The sequence below is a fragment of the Chrysochloris asiatica genome, unplaced genomic scaffold (genome assembly GCF_000296735.1).
Source record: "Chrysochloris asiatica unplaced genomic scaffold, ChrAsi1.0 scaffold00130, whole genome shotgun sequence".
NCBI classification, from domain to species: Eukaryota; Metazoa; Chordata; class Mammalia; order Afrosoricida; family Chrysochloridae; genus Chrysochloris; species Chrysochloris asiatica.
The window spans coordinates 129,007-142,585 of record NW_006408648.1 but is presented as its reverse complement, the minus strand read 5'-3'; the positions used below and the strand labels follow the sequence as shown (position 1 = coordinate 142,585).

General features: G+C 38.1%; 1 protein-coding gene across 2 annotated transcripts in view; it reads left to right on the top strand.

Annotated features, from left to right (window-relative positions):
- Nucleotides 1-2,571: 2,571 nt before the first annotated feature.
- IQCB1 (IQ motif containing B1) overlaps nt 2,572-13,579 on the top strand; it is a 138,050-nt gene continuing 127,042 nt past the window's right edge. For both annotated transcript variants that reach the window (XM_006869347.1, XM_006869346.1), the window contains exons 1-3: nt 2,572-2,677; nt 2,909-3,071; nt 7,436-7,565. In XM_006869347.1, coding sequence (XP_006869409.1) covers nt 2,578-2,677; nt 2,909-3,071; nt 7,436-7,565 — 393 coding nt within the window. In that variant the 5' untranslated portion in view covers nt 2,572-2,577. The remainder of the gene's footprint in view (nt 2,678-2,908; nt 3,072-7,435; nt 7,566-13,579) is intronic.

The window sequence follows — 13,579 nt, the reverse complement described above, 5'->3', positions numbered from 1 at the left end:
ATCTTTTTAAAGTGTTGAAGAGCAAAGATGTCAGCTTCATGACTAAGGTGTGCCTGACACAAGCCATGGTATTTTTAATAACCTCATAACAACAACAACAACAACAAAACAACATATGCATGCAAAAGCTGTACAGTAAATAAGGAAGACCAGAGAAGAATTGATGCATTTGAGTTATGGTGTTGGAGGAGAATATTGAAAGTGCCATGGGCTGCCAAAAGAACCAACAGATCTGTGTTGGAAGAAGTATAGCCAGAGTACACCTTGGAGGCCAGGATGGCCAAATTTCGCCTCTCATACTTTGGACATGCTGTCAGGAGGGACTAGTCGCTGGAGAAGGATATCATGTTTGGTAGGGTGGAGGGTCCGAGAAAAAGAGGAAGACCCCCAGCGAGATGGATTGGCCAAGTGGCAACATCGATGGGCTTAAGTGTGGCAACAATAGTGAGGTTGGCCCAGGATCGGGCAGTGTTTCTTTCTTCTGTGTTATCAAAAGGTTGCTGTAAATCAGTACCAACTCGATGGCATCTAACAACAACTACTGTTGTTGTGAGATTAAATAATATGCTTATAAAAGCATTTAGGGCAGTGCTTAGCTTATTGTAAATAATGTATGTTAGTTTTCATGAAACCTAATTAAGCAAAAGTTATATTTTTCAGTATATTTTAGCTTTTAATATACCTTATATTAAAACTTTTTTTTAAAGTTTTTCTTATAATTGAGAACATGGGAGAACATCAGTTTTACATTCCTCATTTCATTACAATGATTACAATCTTCTCTGTGAATCATCATTCAACAGTATTTGCTTCTATTCCCTTTGTTTTTTTTGTTTGTTTGTATTTGGGATGTACACAGAAACACTTAGGAATCTATAATCATTTAAACAACAAAAAAGCATATTCTGCAAGCTTGCCTCTTGGCTGCCAGCACACAGCCTTTCTCTTTCCGTGAGTATAGAGTCCTCAGCTGCTCCATCTTTCTGTGTCATCATCTCTGCCTCCATCTCTGGTGTCACTGCTTCTCTGGATAGGGTCCCACATTCCACTCGTGTTCTTCTCCCTTGATGGTCCTAGGGTCCTCTGTTCCCTAACGGTAAGATTAACTACTCCCCTGTTTGTTATAAAACTTCTACCTTTACAGTTGTGACAGTCGCAATTAGTCATGATAACAATTACTCATTATTACTCAAATAATCATAAAGAATTTTATCCCCATCTCCTTTAACCAGATCCCTCTAGACAAGATGAAAACTATTCAGTGGGGATTTTTTAATTTAAAAAAAGTTTTAGCAACAAATTGAATTTGAATATGTACATATTTTAATTTTAGGAAGTTGATTTTATTCAAGAATCCTCTCCCAGAGGTGTCACACAGGACATCTTAATGCCTCTGCCAGTGAGTTATGACAATATGTGTAAAATATTGTCTACCAGGAAAGCTGACTGGTGTGGCACTGTAGGATAAGCACTGGGCTGCCCAACTGTAAAGTTGGCAGTTCAAACCTACCATCTGCTGCTCAGAAACCCTGTACAAGGTCACGGTGTATCAGAACTGATTTGACAAACTTGACAACAACAGGGAATTTGACTAGACACTCAGTGACCAGGGTTTTTCCTGAGGACTAGGCACAGAATTATTCTCTACCTGTCATTTATCTGAGGAGTCCTGGTGTGATGCTGTGGGTTAATGCGCCAGGCTGCAAGGTTGGCAGTTCAAGCTCACCAGCTGCTCCTCTGAAACCCTTTACAGGGTCACTATGGGTCAGAACCAACTTGATAGCACTTAACAACAACAAATCATTTACCTGAACTCTGAATTTCAAGAAGGAAGGCAACTGTTCAGCATAGACTTGGCTGTTTACATCAACAGTGTAGGTATAGTGAGCTACTCTTGGGAATCCTCCCAAAATCTAAGTTCTCAGAGACTAACCAAGGGACAACCAGTAGAAAGGGTAATGGTCTCAGGCCTATATTTACTGTTTTTTTGCCCCTTTGAAAGAGTAAAGGTGAAGCACCTAGCATAGTTCCTGACTCTTGGTAAGAGCTCAATAGGATAAACACTGGATCACAAGGTTGGTTTGAACCACAGAGTTGGCGGTTCAAAACTCATCAGCCTCTCCTTGGAAACCCTATACAGGATCACTATGAGTCGGAACTGACTTGATTGCACTTAACAACAATAACTATTCAGGAATGCTGCTGTGGCACTGTAGGATAAGCACTGAATTGCTAACCACAGGTTGATGGTTCAAACCCACCAGGCACAACTCGGAAACACTACACAGGTCACTATGAGTCGAAATCAACTTGATGGCACTTAACGACAACAACATAGCTTTCATGTGATAAATAGAAGTACTCTGGATAGAAAAGCTAGTTTCCTATAAAAAATGAATGAACAAAAGATAGAAAAGTTAGTTTCCTATAAAAAAAAAATGAAGTGCCTGTGACTTCTCAAATCAAGGAAAACTTTATATGGTTATCATATTTAAACATCATTTTAGAGAGTGAATGCTTTAGGGCCATTTGACCTTTATTCTCTGATTTTATTTAAAATTATAGGTGATAGGAGAAATGAAGCCAACTGGTACAGACCCAAGGATATTATCGCTAGCTGCTGAAGTTGCTAAAAGTCCTGAGCAGAATGTCCCTGTTATATTGTTAAAGTTAAAAGGTAAGACAATCTTTTTATTGTTAACACTATTTAAGTAACTAAAAAATTCCATCATGGGTACAATTTTAATATTTGTTTTTAATTTATTCAGGTCAGGGAAATCTTAACACTGTATTATTTCAAGTCTTTTTCATTCTTAACGTATTTATAGTTATAACTTAACATATAAAACTACTAATCACTTTTGAATTGTTGAGAAAAATAAGTTTGTTTTGTTTCCTTTTGCTTTAGAAATAATAAACAGCACACCTTTAGGAAGTTCAGAGTTGAAGAAAATCAAACAAGATATATATTGTTATGACCTCATTCAATATTGCCTCTTGGTCCTCAGTCAAGATTGTTCTCGAATCCAGGGTGGTTGGTCTACCATTTCCCAACTTACACAAATATTAAGGTAAATTGAAGCAACAGTCAATTTTTTCTTGAGAGATGATAGAGTAGTAGATTTTGGTTTTCAGCATTTGCCTCCTTTTTTGTTCATCTGCCTAACAAGCGCTGACAACCTGCTGTGGTAAGTTTGGGTTGTTCTTTTGCTTCATAGTGATTGTTATTTTAACTCTGTATTTATTTGTATTTGTATCTACATATCCCTCCATCACACCATGGAAATGATAAACATGCCTTTTGCTCACCATGGATCTCAATGCCTAATACATATTTAATGATTATTTAAATGAATGAAGAAATTAAGACTCTGGCCCTATACTTCAGAAGTTGATAACAGAGCTGACCTCACAGCCATGTAAATGTATGATGCAAGCAGAATGAAATAGGTACATAAGCGAAATATGAGAAGGCTTCAAATGGTTTGTAGAAAATGAAATTAAAAGATAGTGAAAATTTTCCATGAACTTTTGAAGCCCCGTGCTGTATACAACCCACTCACTTGCTGTTTAGTCAATTCTGACTCATAGCAACCCAATTGTACAGAATATAACGGCTCCATAGGGTTTCCGATACTAAAGTATTATAGGAGGACAGATGTGTTGATGTAGCTATCTCAGCTGTACATTTCATTGTTACCCAAATACTGTCAATAATATTTAGAAGCAGAATTGACTGATCTAATGACTAATATAATTGAATGATCTAATGAAATTAATAGAAAAGAGATCAAAATCATTTTTTAAAGGAGGCAATAAAATAAATCTGATGTTCTCAATGCCTAAGTCACCTGTAGTTATTGTTGTTGAAAAGTGACATCTAGTCAGTTCCAACTTGGCAACCTGGCAACCCTGTATAGGGTTTCCAAGGAGCCTCTGGTGAGCTGAACCACTGACCTTGTGGTTCAAAGTGACTTTGCAGTCCAGTGCATTAGCTTCCAGCGCCTCACCAGGACTCCACCTAAGTCACCTACTTATTATAAATTAGATAATTGAAAGTGTGCATTTCAATTGGATCCTGGCTTTCTAAATTACTTACTCCTAATTTTTTACTAGGTAAAGGCCAAATCCAACATATTCAGTTAGAAAGAACAGTAGCAAATAAATGTAGATAATTTTTATGCTTCATTTTTTAAGATAAATTATTTGCTTAAGTTAATAAAGGCTTATAATTTTGCTCCATTTAGATGAAAATATTGATTGATCCAGGCTCTCTGGAGTAGAATCCAAGACTTAAGAGATAACCCCATGGTTGTGGCTATACAAATATAATTTTAGTAACTAATGTTCTGAATCAAAGTAGGTTCTCTTAAATAATTAACATTAGAAGCCAAAGCGCAAACTAACAAAAAATTTGATACAGGTGAGTATTAGCTAGTTAAGTTTTAGCACGCTAAATTTGTAGTTGCTGTGAGTCACAACCGACTCAACAGCACACAACAATAACATTGCTTGTCTGTGCATATTTTGTTGAAAAGACCAAAACAGAAGTCTTTCCATAGTAACTACATGCATAGATCCTGCTTTTGGATTTGGGGCTTTTTTGCTTTGTTGTTATTGTATGCCAGTCCACTCAGTTCCAACTCATAGTGACCCTGCATAGTGTTTCCAAGGCTGTACATCTTTATGGGAGCAGAAAGCCTCATCTTTCTCCCTCAGATTGACTTGTGGATTTGAACTGCTGACCTTGAAGTTAACAGCCCAAAGTGTAACCCATTGCACCACCAGGCCTTCTGTTTTCACTGTTAGTCTTCATAAATGCTGTTCATTTTTGAATTTGGGGCTGTCTTTGCTATTAGGCTACACAAATACTTTTTAATATTGACACTTCTAAATATATTCATATACAAGGAATGACTGAAAATCTGTGAATACCTATTTTATATGCAGTTTTGAGAGGATCCATTTCTCTAAATAACTTCCCTTACTTTAATATTTCTACTAGAGTTAGGTCTTTGATGTTTTCCCTTCTGATATAAGAAATTTTCAGGCAGATATTTAGCAGTTCTAAAGAAAGTAGATCAACTAAAACCAAACCAAACCCATTTACATGGAGTCAGTTCCAATATATGGGGATGCCAAGTGTTATAAGTAGAACTGCTTCATAGGGTTTCCTTGGCTGTAATCTTTGTAGAAGCAGATCTCTAAGCCTTTCTTTTGCAGCGCTGTTGGGTGGGTTTAATAGTTCAGCACAACCATTTGTGTCACCCAGGAAATTTAGTTGTTGTTGTTATTAAGTGCCATCAAATTGGTTCTGACAAAGTCACCCTGTATAGGGTTTCCAATCTGTTTAGGAAGAAGTGCAGCCAGAGTACTCCTTAGAGGCCAGGATGGCCAAACTTTGTCTTTCATACTTTGGACGTATTGTCAGGAGGGATCAGTCACTGGAGAAGAATATCATATTTGGTAAGGTGGAGGGTTGGAGAAAAAGAGGAAGACCTCCATCGAGATGAATTGGCAAAGTGGCAGCATCAGTGGGCTCAAGCATGGTGACGTTGGCCCAGGATTGGGCAGTGTTTCGTTCTGTTGTATATAGGGTCGCTATGAGTTGGTACTGACGCTATAGCACCTAACAGCAACTATAGGGTTTCTAAGGAGCAGCTGGTGACTTTGAACTGCCAACCTTGTGGTTTGCAGGCTAGTGTTTATCCTACAACACCACACCAGGAGCCTAGGGACCTTAGTAAATCTAAAGAAAATTAGAAATTAGTATAAAGTTAAGAGTGTTTGATTTCCTAATCTGCCCCTTGCTAATCTTTGGGTAATTTTTAGCTATCAGATGTCTAAAATGAATCAGTTAACATAAATTCTATTCTCTCAAGGTTATTTTTAGGTGATTTTTATCCATTTACTGAATACTTACCTTGTTTCTCTTTATTGTGAACCCAATGTCTTCAGTTCCTAAGGAACTGAAATGTAGATTTTAGGACAAATGAGTTCTGGGTCTAAGTATAGGCAATGCCTGTAACAATGATTTCTGTTTTGTTTCTTTTTAAACCACGCAGGAATATATGATCATTTAAAAGTCCCAAGGGCACATTCTGGAAGCCAGTCTCCTGGCTGCCAGCACACAACCTTTCTCTTTCCATCAGTCTAGAGTCCTCAGATGCTCTGAGTCTTTAGATGCTCTATCTCTCCATGCCATCATCTCTGCATCTATCTCTGGTGTTGCTGCTTCTCTGATTACAGTCCCACATTCCACTCATGCTCTTCTCACTTGATGGTCCTAGGGTCCTCTGTTTCTTGAACGTAAGATTAACTACTCCCATCTTTATGTTGCAAAACTTTCACCTTTACTTTTACTAATCGCAATTAGTTATGATAACAATTACTCAATGTTGAATCATAAGAAACTTATCCCCATCTCCTTTCACCAGACCCATCTAGACAAGATGAAAACTATTCAGTGGGGATTCTACCTTCCCCCTCATGCTCTAAAATTAAACTCCCACTTGAAAACTTGAAGCCAGCCACTTCGTGCCTTTATAGCCCATCCCCCTCACCCTCCATTTTAGGTAGCCAATATCTAAGTTGCCCATACCTATCAACTGTGTTTACAGAAGGGACAGGATTGATCTTTGATGTGAAGACTCCTTACCTCTCCATTGAGCTACTATAGCCATAAGTATAGGACAAGTTCATCAAATTGTAGCAATTTACACTTGTTTCCTTTATCAAATTTCTTTTATCTTTCTCTAGTCTTATTCTAATCATCACACCATCAAAGCTAGGTCAAATGGGTACTATCTGCAAGTTTGGGCATTCTTGTGCATCTCCCCTCACTTTATATCAGCTGGACACTTCACTCTCAGCTCTAGCCCTCCATGGCTAGGACCTTGTCCATGGGCTTAGGAGTCCCCAAATCTCACTGCACTTCAAATCAACCAGCTCTTCTTCTTCTCTCTCTTACCTCCAGGTCTACGGGAGTCTCTGGGATGTGGTCAGACTCAGCCCGTATTTTCATTGCTGCCTTTCCCCATTTCCGCTTATCAGTAGACCAGCATGGTTGCCAGCAAGCTTCCATGTCTGCTCGTGTGTTCTCTCTGAGTTTTTGTCTTGAAGGGGGGTTTGTCTTGAAGGGACTTGATTGCTTGCCTTGATGGCTTCCCGGTGTACAACTGTCTTGTTTGTTTTTGTTTTTGATTTTTCCTCCTGGTCTTTCTTTCAAGAAGTATCCTCTATTCCTCTAGCCGCTCTAGGCTGTTCTGCATGCTGTTAAACTAATTTTTCAACAAGAGTTCTATTTTGCTTGGCAACAAAAGAAAGATACTAAATAAAAATTCTCATTAAAGCATGGTGTCAATAGAAGCTTTAGCACTCAGCTGAAATTTATAATCAACACAAACTAAGTCATAGACTTGTGCTCTTGTTTCAGCCATTGTTGTGTGGGATTGGAGCCAGGAGAAGACTCAGAGGAATTTTACAGTGAATTACTTCCATCAGCTGCAGAAAATTTTCTGGTTTTGGGGAGGCGATTACAAACATGTTTCATCAATGCAGCTAAGGTATATGTGCTTGTTTAGTGTTTTATGTTTTGTAGCCAAAAGTTTTAATTCTTGAGATGATATTCCATGTTATTTTATAAATGTGCAGTATTTGTCTAAAAGTTCAACTGGAGTAGTGGTTTTACACTTTTTAAGTTACAGCCAAAAAACAAAAAATCCTCATGTCTATATTAGAAAATTTTACAGTGCTAGTTGAAACAGATGCTAGAAATTTTTGAAGAATTTGCTTTGCTACATGTAAATAATTTACATTGTAAACATATGGGGTGGTGCTAATAGGGTATATGGGGCCTTGGTAGGAAAGGTAGGTTGTAAGAATTGGTAAAGAAGGTTAGAGGGTGGAGGCATGTCTGACCTCTGCCTCATAACATTTGGTCTTGGGCTGATGTTGAGATTATTTATCCCTTCCCCATTGTGAAATCAAAGGAGATCAGAGGCTGCCCCTTTGCCATTTTTGTAAGATACATACACATTTAGAAGTGTTATATCTTTTTGATATACTACATCTTTTGTGAAATGTTTTTCTTAGTCTCCGAAATGCACCTTATCCTGAAGACTTCTTTGTCAGCTATTACAAATATAGCCACTCCAGTTTAGTGTTTGCCTGGTATATCTTTTCCACCCTTTTACTTTTACCTGTCTTTTTCTTATACTGTGCATGTATGTCTATTATGTAGTACAAGGGGTGCCTCAAAAAGTTTGTGGAAATGATGCATGGAGGGGATTGTAACCATGGCAATGAAATGATATGCGATAGGATGAATATAAAGCTAATGTTCTCCCATGTAAACTATCACATAATTCACAATAAAACATTGAAGAAAAAAGTTTGTGGAAAAATTTCATTATCTTCCATTTTCCCACAAACTTTTACAAGTTCTTTTATGCACTATTGAGTATTGCTTTTTCATCTAGTCTGCTCCTCTACTTTTTAATTTAGATCGCTCATTTTCATTTACTGCAGTCATTGACATGATTAGACTTAATTCTAATTTTGTAATTTGTTTTTTAAGTTTGTCTCTCTTTTTTTTTTTTATCCTTTGTTTCATCTTTCCGTTTTACATTAGGATTGATCAGGTAGTTTTTACTATTCACACCTGTGAATCTTTATGGACCCAGACAACCTCATCTTTCTCACTCACAGTAGCTGGTAGGTTTTAATTGCTGTTTGAGGGTTTAGCAGCCCAATGCTTAACACACTGTGCCACCATGGTGCCCTTTGATCAAATATCGATCATTAAACCTGCATAATGCTAAAGACTGACCATTTTTACTAATTAAGCTAAACTATGAAGTCCTGGTGAGGTGCTGTGGGTTAATGCACCAATTTGCAAAGCCATTTGAACTGCAAGGTTGGTGGTTCAAGCTCACCAGCTGCTCCTTGGAAACCCTATACAGGGTTGCTGTGGGTTGGAATCAACTCAATAGCACTTCACAACAACAACAATATTGTTGAGTTTTAAGATGACTTTAGGAGCTATTTTTGGTTTAAGGTTTAGATTGTCTCAGGGTAAATAGTTTCAGGGGCTCATCCATCCTCCACGGCTCCAAAAAAATCTAGAGTTCATGAAAATTTGAAATTCTTCTTTGCTTTTCCCCCTTTTGATCAGAATTGTCATATGGAATCTTTGATAAAAATATTTTGTAATGGAATTCAGACACAATCCAGTTTTGCTTTGATGACAGAGGAGGCAGTTCATGAAGGCTATTGGCCATACATTTCTATTCCTGACTCTCATTTCTTATTTTATTGGCAGTAACTAGACACCAGTTGTTATGTCTTAGATGGCCTTCTTACAAGCTTTTAAGACTCCAAGCACTGCATAATAAGCTAGGAGGTATAATAATACAAAGCATGTTATTTAGGAGCTCTGGCAACATAGTGGTTACAAGTCGGGCTGCTAACCTCAAGGTCATCAATTTGAAACTACCATCTGTTCCACAGGAGAAAAATGAAGCTTTCTGCTCCCATAAAGATCTACAGCCTCGGAAACCTGATGCAGGGTTGCTATGAGTCTGGACCAACTCCAGGGCACACCACCACCACCAAACACGTTACTAGGCCAATTAACTGGGATGTCCAATGAAACCATGACCCTAAAGTTTTAAACCAAGGAACCAAATCCCATGAGATGTTTGGTTGTAACATGAGCAGCCTCAACAGCTACTTTTCTTTTGGTCATTGTTGTAAATATGTCATACTGCTTTTGCCAATTCAACTTTTCAGAGGTGTACAGCTTATTGACTGCAATTACAATAACTGCAAAACCCTACCCATCATCTTTGCTATTCATAAGGTTTTCAGTGACTAAATATTTAGAAGTAGTTTGTCACTCCTTCTTCCTAGTCTGTCTTTGTCTGGAAGCTCATCTGAAACCTGTCCACTATGGGTGACCCTGCTGGTATTTAAAATACCGGTGGCATAGCTTCCAGAATCACAGCATCTCACAAGTCACCACAGTACCAGTACGACAAACCTCATATGCTTGTGAAAGCTGGACAGTGAATAAGGAAGACCATAGAAGAATTGATGCTTTTGAGTTATGGTGTTGGAGGAGAATATTGAAAGTGCCATGAACTACCAAAGAACCAACAGATCTGTGTTGGAAGTGCAGCCAGAGTGCTCCTTGGAGGCCAGGATGGCCAAACTTCATCTCTCCTACTTTGGACATATTGTCAGGAGGGACCAGTCGCTGGAGAAGATTATCATGTTTGGTAAGGTGGAGGGTCAGAGAAAAAGAGGAAGACCCCCAGTGAGATGGATTGGCAGAGTGGCAACAATTGTGAGGTTGGCCCGGGACCAGGCAGTGTTTCATTCTGTTGTGCATAGGGTCACTATGAGTTGGTACCGACTCGATGGCACCTAACAACAACAACCCATCATCAGTGTGATTTTTCCATCACCATTAACCCTGTTTCTCCTCCCCTGGTAACCACTAATAAATTTTGGTATCTATATATTTGCCTTTTCTTGTCTTTTAATGTAAATGAGGTCACACAGTAATTGTCCTTTAGCGATTGTCTTATTTCACTAAGCATATATTCAAGAACTCCTGGTATAGCACCATAGGGTCAGCACTGGACTGATCACCACAAATTCAGCAGTTCAGACTCTCCAGCTGCTTCTCAGAAGTCCTATGGCCGAAGGCACTTAACAACAATAGCAAATATGTCTTCTAGCACTATCCATTCTGTAGCATGTATCACGGCTTCCTATTGGTCGAGTAGAATTCCATTGTATGTATGTACCACACATCCTTAGCCATTCATATGCTGATGACACTTAAGTTGCTTCCACCTTTGGGGCAATGAACATTGGTGTACAAATCTCTTTTTCAGTTTCTGTTCTCAAGTCTGTTGCGTATATGCCTAGAAGTGGTATTGCTGTGTCATGGCAAGTCTATTTTTTGTTTTTTGAAGACTTCATCATACTGTTTTCCACAGCAGCTTTACCATTTTGTATTCCCACCACAGTGGACCAGAGTTTCAATTTCTCTACATCTTTGCCAACATTTTCTATTTTCTATTGTTTTATATCTGAATCATCTTGGTGGTATGGTGGTTGTGTGCCGTGGTGTTGGTTTTGACTCATAGTGACCCTGTATAGCGTCTCCGAGGCTATAAATCTTTGTGGGAACAGAAAGCCTCATCTTTGTCCCTTGGAACAGCTGGTAGTTTCAAATAGCTGATCTTGGGGTTAGCAGCCCAACTTGTAACCAATGGTTCTGATTTACATCTCTCTGATGACTAATGATGATAAGTTTTTTTTCATGGGCATTTGAATATTCTTTTTGTGAGCTGTCTGTTCAAGTCTTTTGCATATTTTATGATTGGGTTATGTGTCTTTGTTAAGTTGTTGAAGTTGTATGTTGTTGTTGTGTTGTTGTTGTGAAGTGCCATCGAGTCGGTTCCGACCCATAGCGATCCTGTACAGGGTTTCCAAGGGTGTAAATCTTTACGGGAGTAGAAAGCCTCATCTTTCTCCCGCGGAGCAGCTGGTAGTTTCGAACCGCTGGCCTTAAGGTTCGCAGCCCGATTCGTAACCACTACGTATAGTTTGGTTATTACATTCTTGTCGGATATATGGTATCCAAAATATTCTCACAGTCAGTAACTTGTCTTTTCACTTTTTTAAAATAGTTTTTGATGAAAAAATTTTAATGTTTATGAGGGCATACTTATTTATCTTATCATTTGCTGTTAGTGCTTTTGCTATTTTATTATATAACTCATATTGAAAGGTAGGAATGCTTACCCATTCTGTACTATTGGGTCTTTATTATTTATAAAGATAAAACATTCTTTAGTAAATATATCAGAATTGATACAGTAAATCATCTAGAGAAGAAGTGAGGCCATGATTACAAGGCAAAAATAAGATAGGGTTAAAAAGGAGCTAGCAAAAATAAAAAACAACCCACAACTGAATTTATTTATTCGTTTTGACTACTAAGGAACTTTCTAGCCGATTTTTAAAAATTGGATAGTGTATATATAGTAGAGCACATCATATAATGCAGATAGGATAGTGGTGATGGTGGTCATGTGCAACCAGGTTAGTTCCAACTCAACAACCTTGTATAGGGTTTCTGAGGCTGTAAATTTTTATGGAAGCAGAAACCCTCATCTACCAGTCTCCCAAGGAATGACTGGTAGGTTTCAACTGCTGACCTTGTGTTTATCAGTCCAGCTTATAATACATTATGCTTCCAGGGCTCGTTTGCACATAGGATATTCTTGTCTAAACTGCAAACTGGTAAAAATCAGAATTAAAGGAACTGAAAAGCACCTGTGCTAGAAATTTGAAATGATTTAGTAGCAAATTACTACACTGTTAGCCAAATGTCAGGAGTCATGAATTTATAGATGACATTGGTTTTGTAAGAAAATAAGTCTGGGGGTACAGAATTATGCTTTAAGATTACTATTGTTCTTTCTGTTTCTTTTGGCAAAACTGGCAAATGGACTAAAAGGCTGGTTCATCTTCTTCTTTTTCATGATGTGTCTTATACTTTTTTAGGTTTTTGGGTTTTTTTTTAAGGTTTTTATTGTGGATTGAGTGAAAGTTTACAGGGTAGATCATCATCAGTTTTACATTCAACAAATCATACACCTTGTCTCATTACAATAATTATAATAGGCTGCATGTACCATCAGTTAACAGTATTTGTCTGTATAGACGTTAGCTCTTTTTTAAAAAAAAAAAAAAAAAGACATTCAGGCATATATAATAATTTGTATCTCCAAAGGGCACATTTTACAAGCCTGCCTCCTGGGCACCAGCTCTTAGTCCTTCTCTTCCCATGACTTTAGAGTCCTTAGCTGCTACCCCTCTCCATGGCTCCGTCTCTGCCTCTGTCTCTGGCATCACTGCTTTTCTGGATAAGGTCCCTCATTCTGCTTGTGCACTTCTCCCTTGATGGTCCTCGGGTTCTCTGTTTCTGGACTGTAAGATGAACCACTCCCCTGTTTTTGTTATAAAACTTCCACCTTTACGATTGTGACAATCACAATTAGTCATGATAACAATTATTCACTATTGAATCATATTTATCTTATCCCTATCTCTTTTTACCAGCCCCATCTACACAAGAAGAAAACTATTCAGTGGGGACTCTTTCTTTCCCCAAATACTTTTTTTTTTCTTTTTAATTTAAGGTTTTTATTGTGGATTGAGTGAAAGTTTACAGAGCACATCATCAGTTTCACATTCAACAATTCATATAACTTGTTTCATTGTTGTTATGTGCCATGGAGTCGGTTCCGACTCAATTACATTGATTATAATCCCCTCCATATACCATCAGTTAAAAGTATTTCTCTTTATCCATTTTAGCTTTTTTAAAAAAACACACAAACAAAAAACCCCACTCAGGCATATATAATAAATTACATCTCCAAAGGGCACATTCTACAAGTCTGCTCCTGGCCACCAGTTCTTAGTCCTTCTCTTCTTAGTTGATGAATCTAGAGTCCTCCATGCCCCCATCTCTACCTTCATCTCTGGTGCTGCT